General features: G+C 37.6%; 1 protein-coding gene across 1 annotated transcript; it reads left to right on the forward strand.

Moving 5' to 3' along the window:
* The first annotated feature begins 1,978 nt into the window (after positions 1-1,978).
* On the forward strand, positions 1,979-4,610 carry LOC120093139 (acidic proline-rich protein PRP25-like). The gene is made up of 3 exons (XM_087659883.1): positions 1,979-2,036; positions 3,648-4,102; positions 4,517-4,610. Exons 1-2 carry the CDS (start codon positions 1,979-1,981, stop codon positions 4,082-4,084), a joined length of 495 nt encoding a protein of 164 aa, XP_087516009.1. The 3' UTR covers positions 4,085-4,102; positions 4,517-4,610.
* Positions 4,611-21,827: the final 17,217 nt, after the last annotated feature.

The following is a 21,827-nucleotide window of genomic DNA, read 5'->3' on the forward strand; positions in this document are numbered from 1 at the left end:
CCATTCCGGAAATCAGTCTGGAGGTTCCTCAGAAAATTGGACATTGAACTACCTGAGGATCCAGCTACACCTCTCTTGGGCATATACCCAAAAGATGCCCCAACATATAAAAAAGACACGTGCTCCACTATGTTCATAGCAGCCTTATTTATAATAGCCAGAAGCTGGAAAGAACCCAGATGTCCTTCAACAGAGGAATGGATACAGAAAATGTGGTATATCTACACAATGGAATATTAATCAGCTATCAAAAACAATGCCTTTATGAAATTCATAGACAAATGGTTGGAATTGGAAAATATCATCCTGAGTGAGGTAACCCAATCACAGAAAAACACACATGGTATGCACTCATTGATAAGTGGCTATTAGCCCAAACGCTTGAATTACCCTAGATGCATAGAACACATGAAACTCAAGTCGGATGATCAAAATGTAAATGCTTCACTCCTTCTTTTAAAGGGGAACAAGAATACCCTTGGCAGGGAATAGAGAGGCAAAGATTAAAACAGACACAGAAGGAACACCCATTCAGAGCCTGCCCCACATGTGGCCCATACATATACAGCCACCCAATTAGACAAGATGGTTGAAGCAAAGAAGTACTGGCCCACAGGAGCCAGATGTAGATCTCTCCTGAGAGACACAGCCAGAATACAGCAAATACAGAGACGAATGCCAGCAGCAAATGACTGAACTGAGAATAGGACCCCAGTTGAAGGAATCAGAGAAAGAACTGAAAAGGCTTGAAGGGGCTCGATACCCCTTATGAATAACAATGCCAAGCAACCAGAGCTTCCAGGGACTAAACCACTACCTAAAGACTATACATGGACTGACCCTGGACTCTGACCTCATAGGTAGCAATGAATATACTAGTAAGATCACCAGTGGCAGGGGAAGCCCTTGGTCCTGCTAAGACTGAACCCCCAGTGAATGTGATTGTTGGGAGGAAGGCGGTAATGGGGGGAGGATGGGGAAGGGAATACCCATAAGGAAGGGGAGGGGGAGGGGCTAGGGGGAAGTTTGACATGAAGTGCTTTCAGAAAATTGAATATAAACTGCGTTGAATGTCATTCTGAAGACAGCGCCTTTAACTGATATTAAAAACCGTGATAGTTGTATGTGCTTGACACATTGAGGGAAACAAGTAGATTGCTGCCATGTGCAGCACCATACTATAGCCATGAGCAACTTAAATAGGACAATTGAAAAGTTGGAACTGTCTATGGACTTTATAAATATATAATGATCCAATGAATCATCAAGGAATTAGAGATTCATAATACTGACTTGTATAAATCAAATATGGGTTTCCAGGTTATTTTTACTTGGATTTTAGTGAAATATTAGAACATATGTTTTACCAGCCAATGTTGCTACTATTGGGTTAGGTCAACAGAATAGTGGGCAGACTTTTTGAGGGTTAGCTGACTGGGTGTAATAATTCAAATTTGTATATGAATAAACTGGACACCATCAATATTAAGTAAGTACAGTACATATAGGGACACATATATGTGATAAAATTGAAGCTATTCTACTGATTAGAGACAGTGACCTGGTTCAATCTTGTTATAATTCATTGCTAACAATTTAAACACAGGTGTGCACATACTACTTCTACCCCCAACACACAGTATTATACAGACAGTCTCATCAAATAGAATGAGATATGCCTATACTGATGATCCTATGACTTCAATATCTGGTCTATTCTCTTGAACATGATTTCTTTCAAATTCAATATAATCCTTGTTGTACCATCGAGAAAGGCAGCACTGACACCTGTTCTTTACCTCATCCTGCTGGGCAAATGTCCCAGTGTGGAGTCAGGGATGCAAGATTTCCTGCTCTGTTAAGTATGAAATAGCATAGAATGGAATTCAAAGGTGCCATTTTTCTGGTGTGACTTATAAAGGCAGAGCCCTGCTTATTCCAGCACAGACTTGGGAGAAACACCAGAGCCTCCTCCAAGATGCTGGTGGTCCTGTTCACAGCGGTCTTGCTGACCCTGAGCTATGCTCAGGAAGCAGGTGATGGTATGAGAATATGGTTGTGGGCACCATGATTCTTTTTAAAAGAGACAGCACTGCAGGACAGGAGGGAGATGGGACAGAGAACAAGTTATGAGAGATAAATGAAAACACAGAGTCTTTGGCTTTGAAAAATGGATAGTCTCAGTTTTGAAGACACTATGGTAGTTAAAATAAACTATGTGTGCCAGTAACCTTGGTGTGCAGTACATTAAGGGATGATGACAGAATGAAAAACATACCAGAGCCGTTCTTAGGATGGCAAATGAAGTAATACAACTGAAACTTTTGGATAGAGAAATAGAATCCTCCCAATTTTCATTTTTCCACACCCATTTTATATTTAACGGTGTTACCATTTTTTGTTCAATCATTTACTCAGATGTTTATCCTTTTCTTGAAAAGACATCAAATTAAACATAAGAACTAATTAAAGAAGAAGATATAAAAGTTATAAATTATATAGAGATAAAAGGATCAGGATTGAGAAAGAGATGATAGATAGATAGATAGATAGATAGATAGATAGATAGATAGATAGATAGATAGATAGATAGACAGATAGATAATGACATATCTGTGTAACCAATGAGATTCGAGGGGCAATGGAGAGGACCAAAAGTGAAGTTTATTTTGTGAGTTAGTGGTTGACACGCAGAATAGTAGTCAGCATTGGATGCTACCAATTGCTGCTAGCTGGTCATTTCATAGACATTGGCTAAAACTTCCCTTAAAATTGACAGATCATGGCTAAAATCTCTTACCGCCTGTAGGATGCTAGTTGCTTTTCTGACCTCACTTTTGAGTCTATCCTATGCTTTATTTCCCAATGGCCAACTGTGAACACTCTTTCCCAATAATATCAAGCAAGCACCAATGAATCTTCAATCTTGTTACTTGCCTGTTAGCAAGGAGGATATTTTCTATTAATTACTTATATTTCTAATCCACAATGTCATTTCTCCTTTTAAGAACTGATGAATGTAAATTTGAAAAATTTCAGGCAAAAAATCTCCAACTTTTACACTACAGAGCATTATCTGGGGGAGCAATTAATTTGGAATAAGCCAGAGGGCAGGCCTCACTGAAAATAGGAGCAATTTAACGTTTCCATCACAAAGATGTGGTGGCTAGGAAATAAAACTCAGATACAGTGTTCTGATTTTAACTCCTCTATGGTAAGAAAAGGTCCTCAGTGTCTACACACAACGTCTTGTTGCCTGTGTTTTAGTTTATTTCAGCAAGAAAAGCACAGGAAAAGCACAGTGTCTCTTTCCTCTATGACTCTATACACAAAATAGGAAAAATGTATGGAGCCCAAAGATTATAACCTGTGCTGAATTTCTTCATTTAATACTGTGTAAGGTTACATTTGGACTTGATTTTTACCATGAAACATAGTGATTTGATTTAGATTCACAAATGTCAGTTTGGTCTCACAATGCAACGGGCAAACAAACTACCATGGATAAGATGATTTCTTTGTTTTATTTTTGTCTAAGGACAATGACTCTTATCATTGTGGCAAGCATATTTAGCATTGATGCATGCATTCCAAGACCATGTGTTATGTATAACTAAGTTCATTGATCATTTTCTTTATTCGTTTAGAACTTCAGAGCCTAGACCAGACACCAAATCAGAAACCACCTCCACCAGGATTCCCACCAAGACCACCTGCTAATGGGAGCCAGCAAGGCCCACCCCCACAAGGAGGCCCACAGCAGAAACCACCTCAGCCTGGAAAGCCCCAAGGCCCACCCCCACCAGGAGGCCCACAGCAGAAACCACCTCAGCCTGGAAAGCCCCAAGGCCCACCCCCACCAGGAGGCCCACAGCAGAAACCCCCTCAGCCTGGAAACCAACAAGGCCCACCCCCACCAGGAGGCCCACAGCAGAAACCACCTCAGTCTGGAAAGCCCCAAGGCCCACCCCCACCAGGAGGCCCACAGCAGAGACCTCCTCAGCCTGGAAACCAGCAAAGCCCACCACAAGGTCCCCAATTCGGCAGACCACAGGGATCTTTCCAGAGTTTGGGTCCTCAGTAAACCAGAATCCTCTGAAAGGTATGACTCATATTTTTCATCTTGCTGTGTTGCAGACAACTGAACTCTATTTTTTCAGGGTATAGAAAGTAACCAGCCTAATATGTAGAAATGACATTATCCTTAACCCAAAAACATATATCTGTATTAAATATTTAATGATATTTCCATGAGAGAATATATGACTTTGGAAGAATATGTCCTCCAAATTTTGTCTTCCACAGTTATTGCCATGTCGTATATGTTTCTGGCAAGAAGAGCCCTTTTCTTCCTAAGGTCCTTTACCTCATGGCTGGGACTCATGAATTCATAAGGATACACAGATCTCATCATGTTCTTCATTCTTGTGTTTGTTTTCTATCTGCATGTTCTTATTGCTTATTATTGACATGTCATGTTCTCTCTGTAACCTGTCTCCACTATGTTTTATTTCAGAAAGTGAGTAAGAAGTTCTCTCCCTCCTGTTTTTCAACTGTCACGGCAGGGTCAGAACTGGAGATTCACAACATTAATAAAATGATCAACCTGCAACTTCTGATTGCTGTCTTTTTTTTTTTCTGGATGGAATTTCAGGACTGAAAATAATACATGTGCTCAACCCAGTCTTATAGTTTGCTCTTGCAATTTAGTTAAGCAATTGTCCATAATCCAGTTACCTGGCACAAGTATTCTCCTGCTTTCCCTTGCCTGGTCTCTAAAACATAGTGGGTTGTAAATTTTATTTACATTTTAAAATAACACGCTGATAATTTGGTATATTATAGCATTGTAGTATACTTGAGCTGAACCCAAATCAAAGTATAGACCTTAGCATATCCTTCAGAATATTTAAAAAGTTTAGACAGATTTGTTTGAAGGGACACAAGCCAGCTTGATCTTTGTGAGTGTGGCTTGCCCTTCTCCCACATAATTCTACCATGCTCAAAGTTGTTATATTACATTCTTAAAGCTTCCCCTGCCAAAGCCATATTTTGTCACTTCCTTCTGTGGCTACCAACGTCTACCTATCAATTTATTGAAGTCCAGAAGAAAAAGCTCCTTCAGTTCTCCTATCATGCACAAACATGTCACTGTATCCTAACTCATTCTACCATAGACCTTGTGAATTCTCCTCTTAAAAATATCACTTTCATGGTCATTTACTGCTCCTTTTCTGCCTGAATCAAAAGCATCATTTTAATCCTCTCTTAATAGTTTATTAAAAGATAATCTGTCCATGAAAACTGGTATGGTTTCATGGGTACGCTTTGTTTCTAATCTGGCATCCAAAGAACCCTCTAATTCTCCTTTCTTGCTGCTGTGACTCTGATTGATAATAATGGTATTCAGAGCTTTTCATTTTCTGTAGAAATATAAAATCCATTTCTCTAATGTAAAACTTGTCTGGCTTATATTCTTATGTTGGCATATCCTGTTAATATATTGGCTGATTCAATTCCACTGTTTTGTTTTGCTTTATAACCCAGTATCTCTCCACTGATGTCATTCCTTTCTCATTAATGATTAGAAAATTTGGAGTCAGTAGAGGACAATTGATTCTATATCTTGAGGTTTACACAATGGAGTACTGCTAAGCTGTTAAAAAAATGACTTCATGAAATTAGTGGTCAAATGAATGGAACTAGAAAATGTCATTCTGAATGAGGAAATTAGTCAGAAGAGAACACACATGGCACATACTCTCAGATAAGTGGATGTTAAGTAAAAAGCTCAGTATACCCTTGATAAATCTCAGAGATCGTATGTTGTAGAAGAAGCCCAAAGTTGGATGCTTCAGTCCTACTTAGAAGGGGGGTCAAAATAATCACAGGAGGTAGAGGGAAAGAGGAACTTGGGGGAAGAGAGAAGGGTTAGGTGGAAAGGGGTGGTCAAGATCAGATTTGTGTGGAGACGTGGCAGATATAGAGAGGGTGAAGGAATTGATTAGTGTTGTCATTAACCAAATACATTTTGTTCTGCCACATGATAGTAACTCTTACATAAATGGTTCCTTAATCCATACTGCTAGTATTAGTTCTAAATAATATCTCACTTTTTTCATTCTGAATAACCAGCATTTTTAGTACATTATAGAACACTGTATATAACACATAAACACATTGTCTTTTCTCTTATTCAACATCTTGAACCATTTCTGATTTAAACATTGTGTATCATATGCTGCCATATTTGGAGCAATAGTTTTAGTTTTATCCCTTTTTTCATATGTTTATTTTCTCATATCTGTTGATAGGCAATTAATATTATTCATCTAATACAGAGGTTTATTAACCTAAGCAGCTGTTATTTTCACATTACACTTGTATAAATTTCTTGTTATTGCTCTTGTTAATACAAAATATGTTTCAATATGTGAATTGATTTGTTGAGGTAAAATACAGAGGGGCAAGAGACTGAATATTTAAAACCAACCTTCTTGAGTGTGGATTACGGTGTCTCCCATTCTTCATAAAATTATCTTTGCCATGGTTTTAATTATCAGTAGGTGTTATATGTCTCATTTTCTTTAGACTTGTTTGGTTTTGTTTGATTTATAAATTCATATGGGCATTGGATGGAGATAGGTTACAATTTGTGAAGTCTCCCAAGATGTATTAAAATCTGAGAAGGTCTGGATATTTTTAATATTTGTATATAGGATGTTCTTATAAGGTCCTGAAATATCCTTCAGATTATGACCATAACCATCTGTAATACTGAAGAAGCTGTATGACAGTTATTCTCCTGCTTCCTAAAACTGTGATGCTTCAGTATATTTCCTTATGTTGGTGTGACACCATAAAATCATTTTGTTTCTACTTCGTAATTGCAATTTTGCTACTGTTATGTATAGTAATATAAATGTCTGTTGTATTTAAGATCTTGGGAGAACTACATAAAAGAGATATTCAACCAAGAAATGGGTGGCAGCCTACAGGTTGAGAACAGCTGCTATATGGACACTGTACCAGGATAAAAGTCAAACACATGCTATCTTAACTTTCATATAAATAGAAAGAACAAAAGAAGGTCCATGCTCACCCATGAGTTGGTATGGAAGTAACATCATGGTGAAAAATGAACCTTGCCTTATGTTAATTCTAGTAAATGTCACCCTGTTTTTGCCCACTGGTCAACATTCCTTCATTATCAGAAAAGAGTGAAAGAGATTAATGCATCATAAAAAAGATATCCACTTGGACACAGGTGATGGAAGACCTAACAGCAAAAATTATCATTTGTAAAGTCAGGAGTAAAACAGTGCTAAGCTACCAGGTAAACTATGCATGATGAAGCCCCTAGGTATCTGCTTATCTGAGAATACATATATAACAATTATATGCATCTAATAATAATTGAATTCTACATATAGAAAGATATGAATTATTTAGTTCATATTAGTGGATGATGACCCCAAAACACTTTGAAGACCAACATATTTGGATAGTTCATGGCCAAATAAAGTGGGAATTCGGAAAAGCCACTTTTCCATAACGTCTAGTGAATAATATGTGTGTATATCATTCAGTGCTTTTTTCCTATGGTCCAATATGCTCTCTACTTCTGTTGCTAAATTTATTGTTTTATCATATTTGAGTATTTGTAACATAATATTGATTTTATGATATTTATACATTATTTTTTACTTATACAAACACCAATCTGGACTATCTCTGTCCCCTTCACTTATGCTGATATCAGCACATAAGATTCATATGATTTTGGCCTCTGCCAATGAAGATTCTGTTTCCTGAAGTTAAAGGAGTGGAGGTAGATCAGTTTGTAGTAAAGATGTCTGAATTCTAATTGAGGGCCAAGAGACCAGAGAAAAACTATAGCTTTTGATTGCAAATCTCAAAAATCCTGTAAATGTATTGGCTGGGGATTCCTCAAATGCTCTCCTTCTCCCTATCCACAGAGCCAGCATCCAGTAAATAATTGTTAGTACTACAGAGTCTATGTAATCCTATTCATGCTATCAGTGTTCTACCCTCTGAGACATTTCAGAAGAAAAATTGAATACACTCCTTGGAACTGTGTTGGACTTGGATTGTCTCAATGACTACATCCATAAAAAGGGTCAGAGAGTAAACACACTGAATTTATTTATTTAACCTCTTGAGAAAGGCAAGTCCACTTAGAGAAAATAAGGTCCATAAAAATTCTTTGGTTAGGACTCTATTTAAAATCATAGTGTTGAGTAGATTGTGAATAATTTTTATGGTTTAGTGTCTCTGAAAAGAGAAAGCATTAATAATTGATCTGACAAACATATTCCAGAAGAAAATGGACTATTGGTACGTTGAGTTTCTGTGGTGGTAGAGATTGCTGACTCTGAGTGATAGCTACATACAAAGAAAAATGTGCAATGTGACCATGTTCCTCATTCTCTGAGATCCTACATTATTCCAAAACAACTAAGGGAATTGGAATAAAGTGCTGCATTGTGTCTTCACTGTTGTGAAGCAACATCTTGTAGAAATATATAAGGTAAAGTATAGTGTCTTTGACAAATGAACTCTATCCTCACACAGTTTCCAAATTTCTTGACCTTGTTAACAGATAGGTAGTGTAAAAACTCTCCCATCTGGAATAATGATTTTTGCGGTTTAACAGAACCAATGAGCTAGGAATCAATCCAAAATGCGACCTATGGCTCAGACAGCTTTCTATGAATCAAAGAGTTATTGTCTCCATTAAGGCAATGGAGAGAAAACTGAGTCTTGTTGCCAAGGTCTTACATGCTGGAAACAAAGCCTGGAGAGGCAATAGAATTGAGCAGTTCTCATGTTTCCAATGTGGCCAAGCCAACCTGAATGATGAGAGATAGTTCTGAGAAGTTGATTTAGCAGTCTTATCTACTATCACAGACTCATAAGCTATGCTTGGAAATGTGTGTGAACACACACAAAAATACACACACACACACACACACACACACACACTGCTTTTTCTCCCAAGGAAGACATGATAATTTGTACAGATTTTAAGCATGTGGGGATTTTGATAATTTGATAATTTGGTTGAACATCCATAGACAGTAGAATGCCTAAACACTGTTTTAGTGATTCTACATACATGCTGTTGTTCTCATATTCAACTCTGCTTATACGAGCCCTCAGTTCCTGAAGTGAATTTCCTCAAATTTCCAGTAAAGCTTAATTTTTTTACACTGAAGAAATAGATGGGATTTGCATTTTTATGATTCTGGGGAGACTTTTTATCATAAGTAAAAATTCTTTCCAATTTCTGGTGCATATGCCTACATCAAACATAGTGAGTGAACATCACCTGTAACTATTCAGATTGTGATGTTCTTGTGAAATCATTTTGTACCAATGTTTTTCCTCATTATTTTTACACTTTAATTAGAAATATTGTATTAGTACAAAGTTATGGTCTACTGTAATGACTCTAAATTCTCATTTAAAAACCCATCTTGGGACTCCAGATTGGTGCTTCTATTTATTTTCTAGAGACACTAAAGAGAGCAGTAGATCCTCTATCATATACATACCAGGAAAAAACGCCTAACTTAATGAAAAAGAGGAAGACCATTCTGACACTACAGAAACTACTTTTTTGAGGCAAATTTATAAGCATTTTTTAAAAAAATCTGAGGTTTTAAAATATTTTACAATTAGCATAAAATATAGTGGCTCAATGACAATCTTTAAAAGCAGGTGACAGATAAACTTTGCTTGAAGTAAACAGTATGCCCATGGACTTGGGCTTTGGGCAGGGTGAAAATCCTGTACATGCACAACACAAGTTAGACCATCATCATTTGTTGCATTTACTTTCTCTTTTCCACTGTGTGGTTTTGGAGTTTTGTAAACCATCAAGTCAAGTGCCTAAGCAACTAGGGCTGCAATCTAAGGACATGGAAGTATCGTCTGAGGAGCCTGTTTTATTTATTTATATATATATATATATATAGCGGAGGACATCTTGTCTGGTCTGGCTACAGTGTAAGATGATGACGCCAGTCCCGTAGCGAGTTAATACTCCTGAGAAGGGGATGCCATAAGAATTGGGAGTGGGTGGTACACCCTATCTGAGAAATAGGGAAGGGAATGTTTTTACACTCCCTATCTGTTAACAAGGTCAAAAAAAAATTGGAAATTGTGTGAGGATAGAGTCCATTTAAAAGACACTATACTTTAGTTATGTGTTTATTAAGTACCCGCCAGTTGTATTTCTATGGTTCTCTTTGTTGTACCGATTTTTACAATGTATATATTATTTCAGTATACTTATATTTTTCTAATTACTGTCACTAGCAAATTCACGTGACTGTTCACTGTGTTTTGCACTATAATCATTTGTACAATACTTACTCTTTCGTCCTATTTCTTATTTGGGAGTCTAGAGGATTCTCTCTAGCTTTATAACACAATTGTTGTCTACTGTGGCCCCAGCAATCCTTTCAGGTTCAAGAGACAACCATTCCATATGGAACAGATCATCATATGGCTTACATCCTGCTAAACATTTTTCTGTTATCATATAAACTTTTACATTTCATACTGTTATATTTTCTGAATCTCTGAAAGAAGATCCAAGTCACAGATATTATGCCAGAATAAAGACCATTCCTTCTACCAAAACAAAGAGCTTGCTGGGGTCATCAACACATCAAAATGATGATGACCCCAGAAAATTTCGAGCAGGACTTCTTGTATGGAACCATAGGAAACTCTCCAGAAGGATAAGATAATCACTAGTGTGATTCATAGAGGCCAAGTCCCTGACATTGTTTTATTTATTTATCTTTGGAGTAGGTAATCTAAAACCTCACTGGTGGGTATAGAAATGCACTAGACAGACTGCAATTCTGAGTCATGAATGAATAACCACAGATTGGGATTCCCAGAACAGATGGTCTAACCTGAGACAAGATATTTCCCAATCCTGTGGCTCTCTTCAGACTGTTCCTCTGGTGGGGGCAGATGTTACTGTCATGTTACTGTATTTTGAGGTCTGAAGCTTGTACAGATTGCTTATGGCCTAGTTTCATGGTCTGTTCCTGGAGTGGATGAGCTGTATACTAGTTTCTAATCAGAGACATATACAGAACTGGAAAGACTGCTTCAATATCTTGGTCTCTCAACAGCCATGCATTTTTCTCATTGTGAAAGAGAGTCTAACTCTGCATCTCAGTAAACAATCTTTGTTAAATTTGCCAATTCCTGCTTTGCCTTGATCACTGAAGTGACTTTTAACAGGAAAATGAATAGCAATAGTGTCAACAAACATGGGCTTCCAATCAGTCAATTACAGCAAGTCATTTGGCCTTGGAAGAGATTTAGAGTAATATCATCCCCATAATTAGACATTTGAAGACATAGTTGAGAAATATACATGAACTTCTTACTAATTAAATTTTACTTTATTTTTGTATAAAATTTGTTTATTCCACTTTGGAATTGTCCCATGATTCTTAAGTTAATATATATGCAAAATCATTATATATTTTAACATATATTTATATATAAGGAATAAAATTATTAGCGTATACTCCTTATATTACTTACATCATTATATGATAGTAATCTTTGTATAGGATATATAATGCCTATCTATAATCTTTGTACATACATAAGTATACTTAATGTGTACAAACACACACACACACACACACACACACACACACACACACAGTCTTAGAGAAGGCTGACAGAAAACATTTGGAAGGTGTTTACCTTGGGCCATTTCTTCTTTATAACCACCTTTGTATGAATATGATAGGCGGTGATGATATTGATCATAACATCGTTGCTATTATATCCTTCAGTCTACCATGAAATGACTGAGCCTTAGAGCAAATCTTTCCTAAACGTTGTCAATGGTATCAGTTGCTAGATTTCCATGATCTACATACTTACTAGCATCATCCATTTTTTACAGGATAATTAATGGAAAATTATTTGGTAATACCACGATATAAATTAAAATAAAATATTAAACAGAGTATTTATAAGTAATTTATCACTAATTTATTATTCTAGTATCCTTGCAAATAACTGCTTGACAAAGATCTACCAAAAGCATCTAAACATCAACTTTCCTTGCACTTGGACAGTATTGGTGTTTAGCCTTTACAAATCCTCTGAATACCCCAGAATTCCAAACATCACACACACTTGCAGAAGCCACGTGCAGCTGCCAGACTCATACCTCTGCTGGAGCATGAGGTAAATCATAGTCACCTGCTATGAACAATATGGAGCAGCCTCATGTCACAAACATGGAATTAAAAAGAAAACACATTTTTATAATATTTCTGTGTTTTCCATTTACAGAAAACTTTAGTGGAATTTTGGCCATAATGATCAACATTCTGTCTTGAATGAATCACTCTGACAGTTCTATGAAAGATGGAGGGAGCTCCTCTTTGAAGGCAGACGTTTTATAATACCCATTTGGAGCCTGCTATAATCTGGGGAGAGAAATATTGCAGAAAAAGAGACAGAGAAATGTTGATCCTAAGGGATGGAGTTGTGGACATTACATAAAGCAAGTGGGTGCACATTCTAGAAATTGTCAAGCAGAAAGTGTAGCAGGCAGCTATTGAAGTACAACATGGGACACAATAACCCCTCAATCTTGCACTATAGGAGAATTTGGATGTCATTATCAATGAATGTTCTGAGGGGCTTTCAAAGATGGCATTTTCCTCCATAATCTTTTTGTTCCTACAGAAATCCATAAGGTCAAAACCTCAGATAGGACAACGATTAGACTTAAGATTCTTTAAAATTCTTTGTCAAAAATTAGGAATCTGTTTTATTGTTAATGGAAGCTGGATTGCATTTCATCTTTCATTTTTTGTTTCCCTATTTGAACCATTTGAAACTATAAAACTATTTTGTTCCAGTACAAGACAAATATTTTGTATTCATTTATATTAGCTATTAAAACATTTGTGAAACTGAAATAGTCTTTGTAACACTTATTACATAATTTTAAAAGGATTAATTTTTCAATTACAAAACAGAAAGATGTTTATACTATAAAGGTAGCAATTGAATTTTAAAGGGAATATCTATAACAGTATCTAACCAATTAATAACTTCTCAAAGGATAGCAAGCTGGATGATAAAAATCTAGCAAACAGCTGTTTTATATACATATACACAGAAACATGTCTATGTAATAATGAAAGAAGTCACTAATTTTAACATGAATATGGAGGGTGTTCAGGGAATAAAGACAAATGAGATATGATCTAATCTTAATTACAAAATAAGAAGAATGATTTTTGAAACTTTCTATGTTTAAATAAAATGATATTTGAATGCTGATTTTATAATCACTCCATGTTAAAGTCCAGATATTTGGCTCAGAGTATTCCTTATATTTCTAACAGTAGATATATCTTTAAAGTAAACATTCTGAGTGTAGTACATACAATACTTTCATTTTAAGACCCAGCACTTCCTAGCCATGGGCATTCATTTAAAAACTAATTATTTTACTTATTACAATTGTTGCTCCCCTTAGAAATTCCTCTCCACTTCATTTTCTTAAAAAAATTGTTTTGGATATTTTAAGTATTTACATTACAAATGTCACCCTCTTTCTTCCACTCTCATACCCCTTAACCTCTCAACCTATTTCAACGAGGATGCTCCCACTCCCACCCACCCACTCTTACCTTAACGCCCTGGCATTACCCTATATGAATCTCCACAGAACCAAGGGCTTTTCCTCCTACGATGCTGGATAATGCCATCCTCTGCTCCATATGGGCTGCATCCATGGGTTCCTCCATTTGTACTCAATGGTTAGTGATTTAGACCCTGGAAACTTTGGGGTCTGGTTGGTTGGTATTGTTATTCTTCCTATGTGGTTGCAAACCCCTTCAGCTCCTTCAGTACTTTCTCTAACTCCTCCATTGTGATCCCCAAGCACAGTCCAATGATTAGTTGCAAGCCTCCTCAACTGTGTCTGTAATGCTCTGGCAGAGCCTTTCAAGAGACATCTATATCAGGTTCCTGTTAGCAAGCACTTCGTGGCGTCAGCAATAGTGACTGGTTTTGGGGGCTGCATAGGGGCTGGACTCCCAGATCAGGCAGTAACTGGATGACCTATTCCATAGGCCTTGCTCTGTGCTTTGGCCCTTTATTTCCTCCAGTGAGTATTTTGCTTGCCCTTCTAAGAAGGATTGAAGATTCCACATAGTCCTCTTTCTTTTTGATTTTCATATGATCTCTGATTTTTTTCATAGATATTAAAAGCTATTAGGCCAATATCCACTTTTCAGTGAGTGTATACCATGTCTATTTTTATGATTGGGTTAACTCACTCAGCATGATATTTGCTAGTTCCATTCATTTGCTCAAGTATTTCGGGTAGTCTTTATATTTAATACCTGAGTAGTAATCCATTGTCTAAATGCACCATATTTTCTCTGTTCATACCTGGGTGGAAGGAAATGTGTTCTTTCCAGCTTCAGGCTATTACATAAGTGTGCTATGGACACAGTGGAGCATGTGTTGTTTTTTGTTGGAACATCTTTTGTGTGTATGCCAAGCAGCGGTGTTGCTGGGTCCTCAGGTGTTACTATGTCTGATTTTCTGATGAATCACCAGAATGATTTCCAGCATAGCATTACCAGCTTGAAATACCCCCAACAATGGAAGAGTATACCTATTTCTCCACATCATCACCAGCAGTTACTGTTGCCTGTGTTTTTGTTTGTTTTTTTGTTTTTTTGTTTTTGTTTTTTTTTTTTTATTAACTTGAGTATTTCTTATATACATTTCGAGTGTTATTCCCTTTCCCGGTTTCCGGGCAAACATCCCCCTCCCCCCTCCCCTTCCTTATGGGTGTTCCCCTCCCAACCCTCCCACCATTGCCGCCCTCCCCCCATAGACTAGTTCACTGGGGGTTCAGTCTTAGCAGGACCCAGGGCTTCCCCTTCCACTGGTGCTCTTACTAGGATATTCATTGCTACCTATGGGGTCAGAGTCCAGGGTCAGTCCATGTATAGTCTTTAGGTAGTGGCTTAGTCCCTGGAAGCTTGGTTGCTTGGCATTGTTGTACTTTTGGGGTCTCGAGCCCCTTCAAGCTCTTCCAGTTCTTTCTCTGATTCCTTCAATAGGGGACCTATTCTCAGTTCAGTGGTTTGCTGCTGGCATACGCCTCTGTATTTGCTGTATTCTGGCTGTGTCTCTCAGGAGCAATCTACATCCGGCTCCTGTCGGTCTGCACTTCTTTGCTTCATCCATCTAGTCCAATTGGGTGGCTGTATATGTATGGGCCAAATGTGGGACAGGCTCTGAATGGGTGTTCCTTCAGTCTCTGTTTTAATCTTTGCCTCTCCCTTCCCTGCCAAGGGTATTCTTTTTCCTCATTTAAAGAAGGAGTGAAGCATTCACATTTTGATCATCCGTCTTGAGTTTCGTTTGTTCTAGGGATCTAGGGTAATTCAAGCATTTGGGCTAATAGCCACTTATCAATGAGTGCATACCATGTATGTCTTTCTGTGATTGGGTTAGTTCACTCAGGATGATATTTTCCAGTTCCAACCATTTGCCTACGAGTTTCATAAACTCGTTGTTTTTGATAGCTGAGTAGTATTCCATTGTGTAGATGTACCACATTTTCTGTATCCATTCCTCTGTTGAAGGGCATCTGGGTTCTTTCCATTTTCTGGCTATTATAAATAAGGCTGCGATGAACATAGTGGAGCACGTGTCTCTTTTATATGTTGAGGCATCTTTTGGGTATATGCCCAAGAGAGGTATAGCTGGATCCTCAGGCAGTTCAATGTCCAATTTTCTGAGGAACCTCCAGACTGATTTCCAGAATGGTTTTACCAGTCTGCAATCCCACCAACAATGGAGGAGTGTTCCTCTTTCTCCACATCCTCGCCAGCATCTGCTGTCACCTGAGTTTTTGATCTTAGCCAATCGCACTGGTGTGAGGTGAAATCTCAGGGTTGTTTTGATTTGCATTTCCCTTATGACTAAAGATGTTGAACATTTCTTTAGGTGTTTCTCAGCCATTCGGCATTCCTCAGCTGTGAATTCTTTGTTTAGCTCTGAACCCCATTTTTTAATAGGGTTATTTGTTTCCCTGCGGCCTAACTTCTTGAGTTCTTTGTATATTTTGGATAAAAGGCCTCTATCTGTTGTAGGGTTGGTAAAAATCTTTTCCCAATCTGTTGGTTGCCGTTTTGTCCTAACCACAGTGTCCTTTGCCTTACAGAAGCTTTGCAGTTTTATGAGATCCCATTTGTCAATTCTTGATCTTAGAGCATAAGCCATTGGTGTTTTGTTCAGGAAATTTTTTCCAGTGCCCATGTGTTCCAGATGCTTCCCTAGTTTTTCTTCTATTAGTTTGAGTGTGTCTGGTTTGATGTGGAGGTCCTTGATCCACTTCGACTTAAGCTTTGTACAGGGTGATAAGCATGGATCGATCTGCATTCTTCTACATGTTGCCCTCCAGTTGAACCAGCACCATTTGCTGAAAATGCTATCTTTTTTCCATTGGATGGTTTTGGCTCCTTTGTCAAAAATCAAGTGACCATAGGTGTGTGGGTTCATTTCTGGGTCTTCAATTCTATTCCATTGGTCTATCTGTCTGTCTCTGTACCAATACCATGCAGTTTTTATCACTATTGCTCTGTAATACTGCTTGAGTTCAGGGATAGTGATTCCCCCTGAGGTCCTTTTATTGTTGAGGATAGCTTTAGCTATCCTGGGTTTTTTGTTATTCCAGATGAATTTGCAAATTGTTCTGTCTAACTCTTTGAAGAATTGGATTGGTATTTTGATGGGGATTGCATTGAATCTGTAGATTGCTTTTGGTAAAATGGCCATTTTTACTATATTAATCCTGCCAATCCATGAGCATGGGTGATCTTTCCATCTTCTGAGGTCTTCTTCAATTTCTTTCTTCAGTGTCTTGAAGTTCTTATTGTACAGATCTTTTACTTGCTTGGTTAAAGTCACACCGAGGTACTTTATATTATTTGGGTCTATTATGAAGGGTGTCGTTTCCCTAATTTCTTTCTCGGCTTGTTTCTCTTTTGTATAGAGGAAGGCAACTGATTTATTTGAGTTAATTTTATACCCAGCCACTTTGCTGAAGTTGTTTATCAGCTTTAGTAGTTCTCTGGTGGAACTTTTGGGATCACTTAAATATACTATCATATCATCTGCAAATAGTGATATTTTGACCTCTTCTTTTCCGATCTGTATCCCTTTGATCTCTTTTGTTGTCTGATTGCTCTGGCTAGAACTTCTAGAACTATATTGAATAAGTAGGGAGAGAGTGGGCAGCCTTGTCTAGTCCCTGATTTTAGTGGGATTGCTTCAAGTTTCTCTCCATTTAGTTTAATGTTAGCAACTGGTTTGCTGTATATGGCTTTTACTATGTTTAGGTATGGGCCTTGAATTCCTATTCTTTCCAGGACTTTTATCATGAAGGGGTGTTGAATTTTGTCAAATGCTTTCTCAGCATCTAATGAAATGATCATGTGGTTCTGTTCTTTCAGTTTGTTTATATAATGGATCACGTTGATGGTTTTCCGTATATTAAACCATCCCTGCATGCCTGGGATGAAGCCTACTTGATCATGGTGGATGATTGTTTTGATGTGCTCTTGAATTCGGTTTGCCAGAATTTTATTGAGTATTTTTGCGTCGATATTCATAAGGGAAATTGGTCTGAAGTTCTCTTTCTTTGTTGTGTCTTTGTGTGGTTTAGGTATAAGAGTAATTGTAGATTCGTAGAAGGAATTCGGTAGGGCTCCATCTGTTTCAATTTTGTGGAATAGTTTGGATAATATTGGTATGAGGTCTTCTATGAAGGTTTGATAGAATTCTGCACTAAACCCATCTGGACCTGGGCTCTTTTTGGTTGGGAGACCTTTAATGACTGCTTCTATTTCCTTAGGAGTTATGGGGTTGTTTAACTGGTTTATCTGTTCCTGATTTAACTTTGATACCTGGTATCTGTCTAGGAAATTGTCCATTTCCTGAAGATTTTCAAATTTTGTTGAATATAGGTTTTTATAGTAAGATCTGATGATTTTTTGAATTTCCTCTGAATCTGTAGTTATGTCTCCCTTTTCATTTCTGATTTTGTTAATTTGGACGCACTCTCTGTGTCCTCTCGTTAGTCTGGCTAAGGGTTTATCTATCTTGTTGATTTTCTCAAAGAACCAACTTTTGGTTCTGTTGATTCTTTCTATGGTCCTTTTTGTTTCTACTTGGTTGATTTCAGCTCTGAGTTTGATTATTTCCTGCCTTCTACTCCTCCTGGGTGTATTTGCTTCTTTTTGTTCTAGAGCTTTTAGGTGTGCTGTCAAGCTGCTGACATATCCTCTTTCCTGTTTCTTTCTGCAGGCACTCAGCGCTATGAGTTTTCCTCTTAGCACAGCTTTCATTGTGTCCCATAAGTTTGAGTATGTTGTATCTTCATTTTCATTAAATTCTAAAAAGTTTTTAATTTCTTTCTTTATTTCTTCCTTGACCAGGTTATCATTGAGTAGAGCATTGTTCAATTTCCACGTATATGTGGGCATTCTTCCCTTATTGTTATTGAAGACCAGTTTTAGGCCGTGGTGGTCCGATAGCACGCATGGGATTATTTCTATCTTTCTGTACCTGTTGAGGCCCGTTTTTTGACCAATTATATGGTCAATTTTGGAGAAAGTACCATGAGGAGCTGAGAAGAAGGTATATCCTTTTGCTTTAGGATAGAATGTTCTATAAATATCCGTTAAGTCCATTTGGCTCATGACTTCTCTTAGTCTGTCGACATCACTGTTTAATTTCTGTTTCCATGATCTGTCCATTGATGAGAGTGGGGTGTTGAAATCTCCTACTATTATTGTGTGAGGTGCAATGTGTGTTTTGAGCTTTAGTAAGGTTTCTTTTAGGTATGTAGGTGCCCTTGTATTTGGGGCATAGATATTTAGGATTGAGAGTTCATCTTGGTGGATATTTCCTTTGATGAATATGAAGTGTCCTTCCTTATCTTTTTTGATGACTTTTAGTTGGAAATTGATTTTATTTGATATTAGAATGGCTACTCCAGCTTGCTTCTTCTGACCATTTGCTTGGAAAGTTGTTTTCCAGCCTTTCACTCTGAGGTAGTGTCTGTCTTTGTCTCTGAGGTGTGTTTCCTGTAGGCAGCAGAATGCAGGGTCCTCGTTGCGTATCCAGTTTGTTAATCTATGTCTTTTTATTGGGGAGTTGAGGCCATTGATATTGAGAGATATTAAGGAATAGTGATTATTGTTTCCCTTTATATTCATATTTGGATGTGAGGTTATGTTTGTGTGCTTTCATTCTCTTTGTTTTGTTGCCAAGACGATTAGTTTCTTGCTTCTTCTAGGGTATAGCTTGCCTCCTTATGTTGGGCTTTACCATTTATTATCCTTTGTAGTGCTGGATTTGTAGAAAGATATTGTGTAAATTTGGTTTTGTCATGGAATATCTTGGTTTCTCCATCAATGTTAATTGAGAGTTTTGCTGGATACAGTAACCTGGGCTGGCATTTGTGTTCTCTTAGGGTCTGTATGACATCAGTCCAGGATCTTCTGGCCTTCATAGTTTCTGGCGAGAAGTCTGGTGTGATTCTGATAGGTCTCCCTTTATATGTTACTTGACCTTTTTCCCTTACTGCTTTTAATATTCTTTCTTTATTTTGTGCGTTTGGTGTTTTGACAATTATGTGACGGGAGGTGTTTCTTTTCTGGTCCAATCTATTTGGAGTTCTGTAGGCTTCTTGTATGCCTATGGGTATCTCTTTTTTTAGGTTAGGGAAGTTTTCTTCTATGATTTTGTTGAAGATATTTACTGGTCCTTTGAGCTGGGAGTCTTCACTCTCTTCTATACCTATTATCCTTAGGTTTGATCTTCTCATTGAGTCCTGGATTTCCTGTATGTTTTGGACCAGTAGCTTTTTCCGCTTTACATTATCTTTGACAGTTGAGTCAATGATTTCTATGGAATCTTCTGCTCCTGAGATTCTCTCTTCCATCTCTTGTATTCTTTTGGTGAAGCTTGTATCTACAGCTCCTTGTCTCTTCTTTTGGTTTTCTATATCCAGGGTTGTTTCCATGTGTTCTTTCTTGATTGCTTCTATTTCCATTTTTAATTCCTTCATCTGTTTGATTGTGTTTTCCTGGAATTCTTTCAGGGATTTTTGCCATTCCTCTCTGTAGGCCTCTACTTGTTTATTAATGATTTCCTGTGTTTCCCTAAGTGTGTTCATGTCTTTCTTGAAGTCCTCCAGCATCATGATCAAATATGATTTTGAAACTAGATCTTGCTTTTCTGGTGTGTTTGGATATTCCATGTTTGTTTTGGCGGGAGAATTGGGCTCCGATGATGGCATGCAGTCTTGGTTTCTGTTGCTTGGGTTCCTGCGCTTGCCTCTCGCCATCAGATTATCTCTAGTGTTACTTTGTTCTGCTATTTCTGACAGTGGCTAGACTGTCCTATAAGCCTGTGTGTCAGGAGTGTTGTAGACCTGTTTTCCTCTCTTTCAGTCAGTTATGGGGACAGTGTGTTCTGCTTTCCGGCGTGTAGGTTTTCCTCTCTACAGGTCTTCTGCTGTTCCTGTGGGCCTGTGTCTTGAATTCACCAGGCAGGTCACTTGCAGCAGAAAATTTGGTCTTACCTGTGGTCCCGAGGCTCAGGTTCGCTCGTGGGGTGCTGCCCAGGGCATTTTTTTGTTTTTTTTTATCTGAGCCATAGTGACTGGTGTGAGATGGAATATCGGATTGTTTTGATTGGCATTTGCATAATGACTAAGGATGTTCAACATTTCTTCCTGTACTTCTAAGCCAGTCATGGTTATTCAGTTGAGGATTAATTTTTTACTGCTGTACTCCATTTATAATACCACTGATTACTTGATTCTCTGGAGTGTAATTTGAATTCTTTATATATATTAGATATTAGATTTCTATCATGTGTCGGATTGGTAAAGATCTTTTTGAAATATGTTAGTAGCCATTTTGTCTTATTGACATTATCCTTTGCATTATAGAAACTTTGTAATTTTCTGATATTCCATTTTTTGATTCTTGTCCTTACAGCATAAGACACTGTGTTCTGTTTGGGAGAATTTCTGCGGTCCCTATGAGTTTGAGGCTCTTCTCCATATTCACTTCTTTAGTTTTAGTGAATCTTGTCTTGATTGAAAGTCTTTGAAACACTTGTTCTAGAGCTTTGTCAATGGAGATTGGAATGAGTGAATTTTCATTCTTCTACATGCTGGTCTCTTGTTGAATCAACACCATTTGTTGAAAATTCTGTGGATTCTTTGATTGGAATGCTTTAGCTACTTTTTCAAAGTTCTAGTGGCCATAGGTATATGGGCTCATTTCTGGGTATTCAACTCTATTCCATTGACCTATATGGCTTTCTCTGTAACAATACCGTGCAGGTTCTATCATAATTGGTCTCTAATGCTGCTTGAGATCAGGGATGTTGATTTCCCCCAGAATTTCTTTTATTTTTGAATGTAGTTTTTGCTATCCAGAGTTTTTTGTTATTCCAAATTTATTTGCAAATTGCTCTTTCTTACTCTATGAAGAATTGAGTTGGAATTTGATGAGAATTGCATTGAATCTAAAGGTTGATTTGGGAAGAGGACCGGTTTTATTAATTTAATCCTGCCAATCCTTGAGCATGGGCGATATTTCCATCTTCTGAGATCTTTTACAGTTTCTTTCTTCAGAGACTTGAAGTTCTTGTCATACAGACATTTCAGTTGCTTGGTTACAGTGACACTG

This window comes from Rattus norvegicus, chromosome 4 (genome assembly GCF_021556685.1).
Source record: "Rattus norvegicus strain SHRSP/BbbUtx chromosome 4, alternate assembly SHRSP_T2T, whole genome shotgun sequence".
Taxonomy (NCBI): domain Eukaryota; kingdom Metazoa; phylum Chordata; class Mammalia; order Rodentia; family Muridae; genus Rattus; species Rattus norvegicus.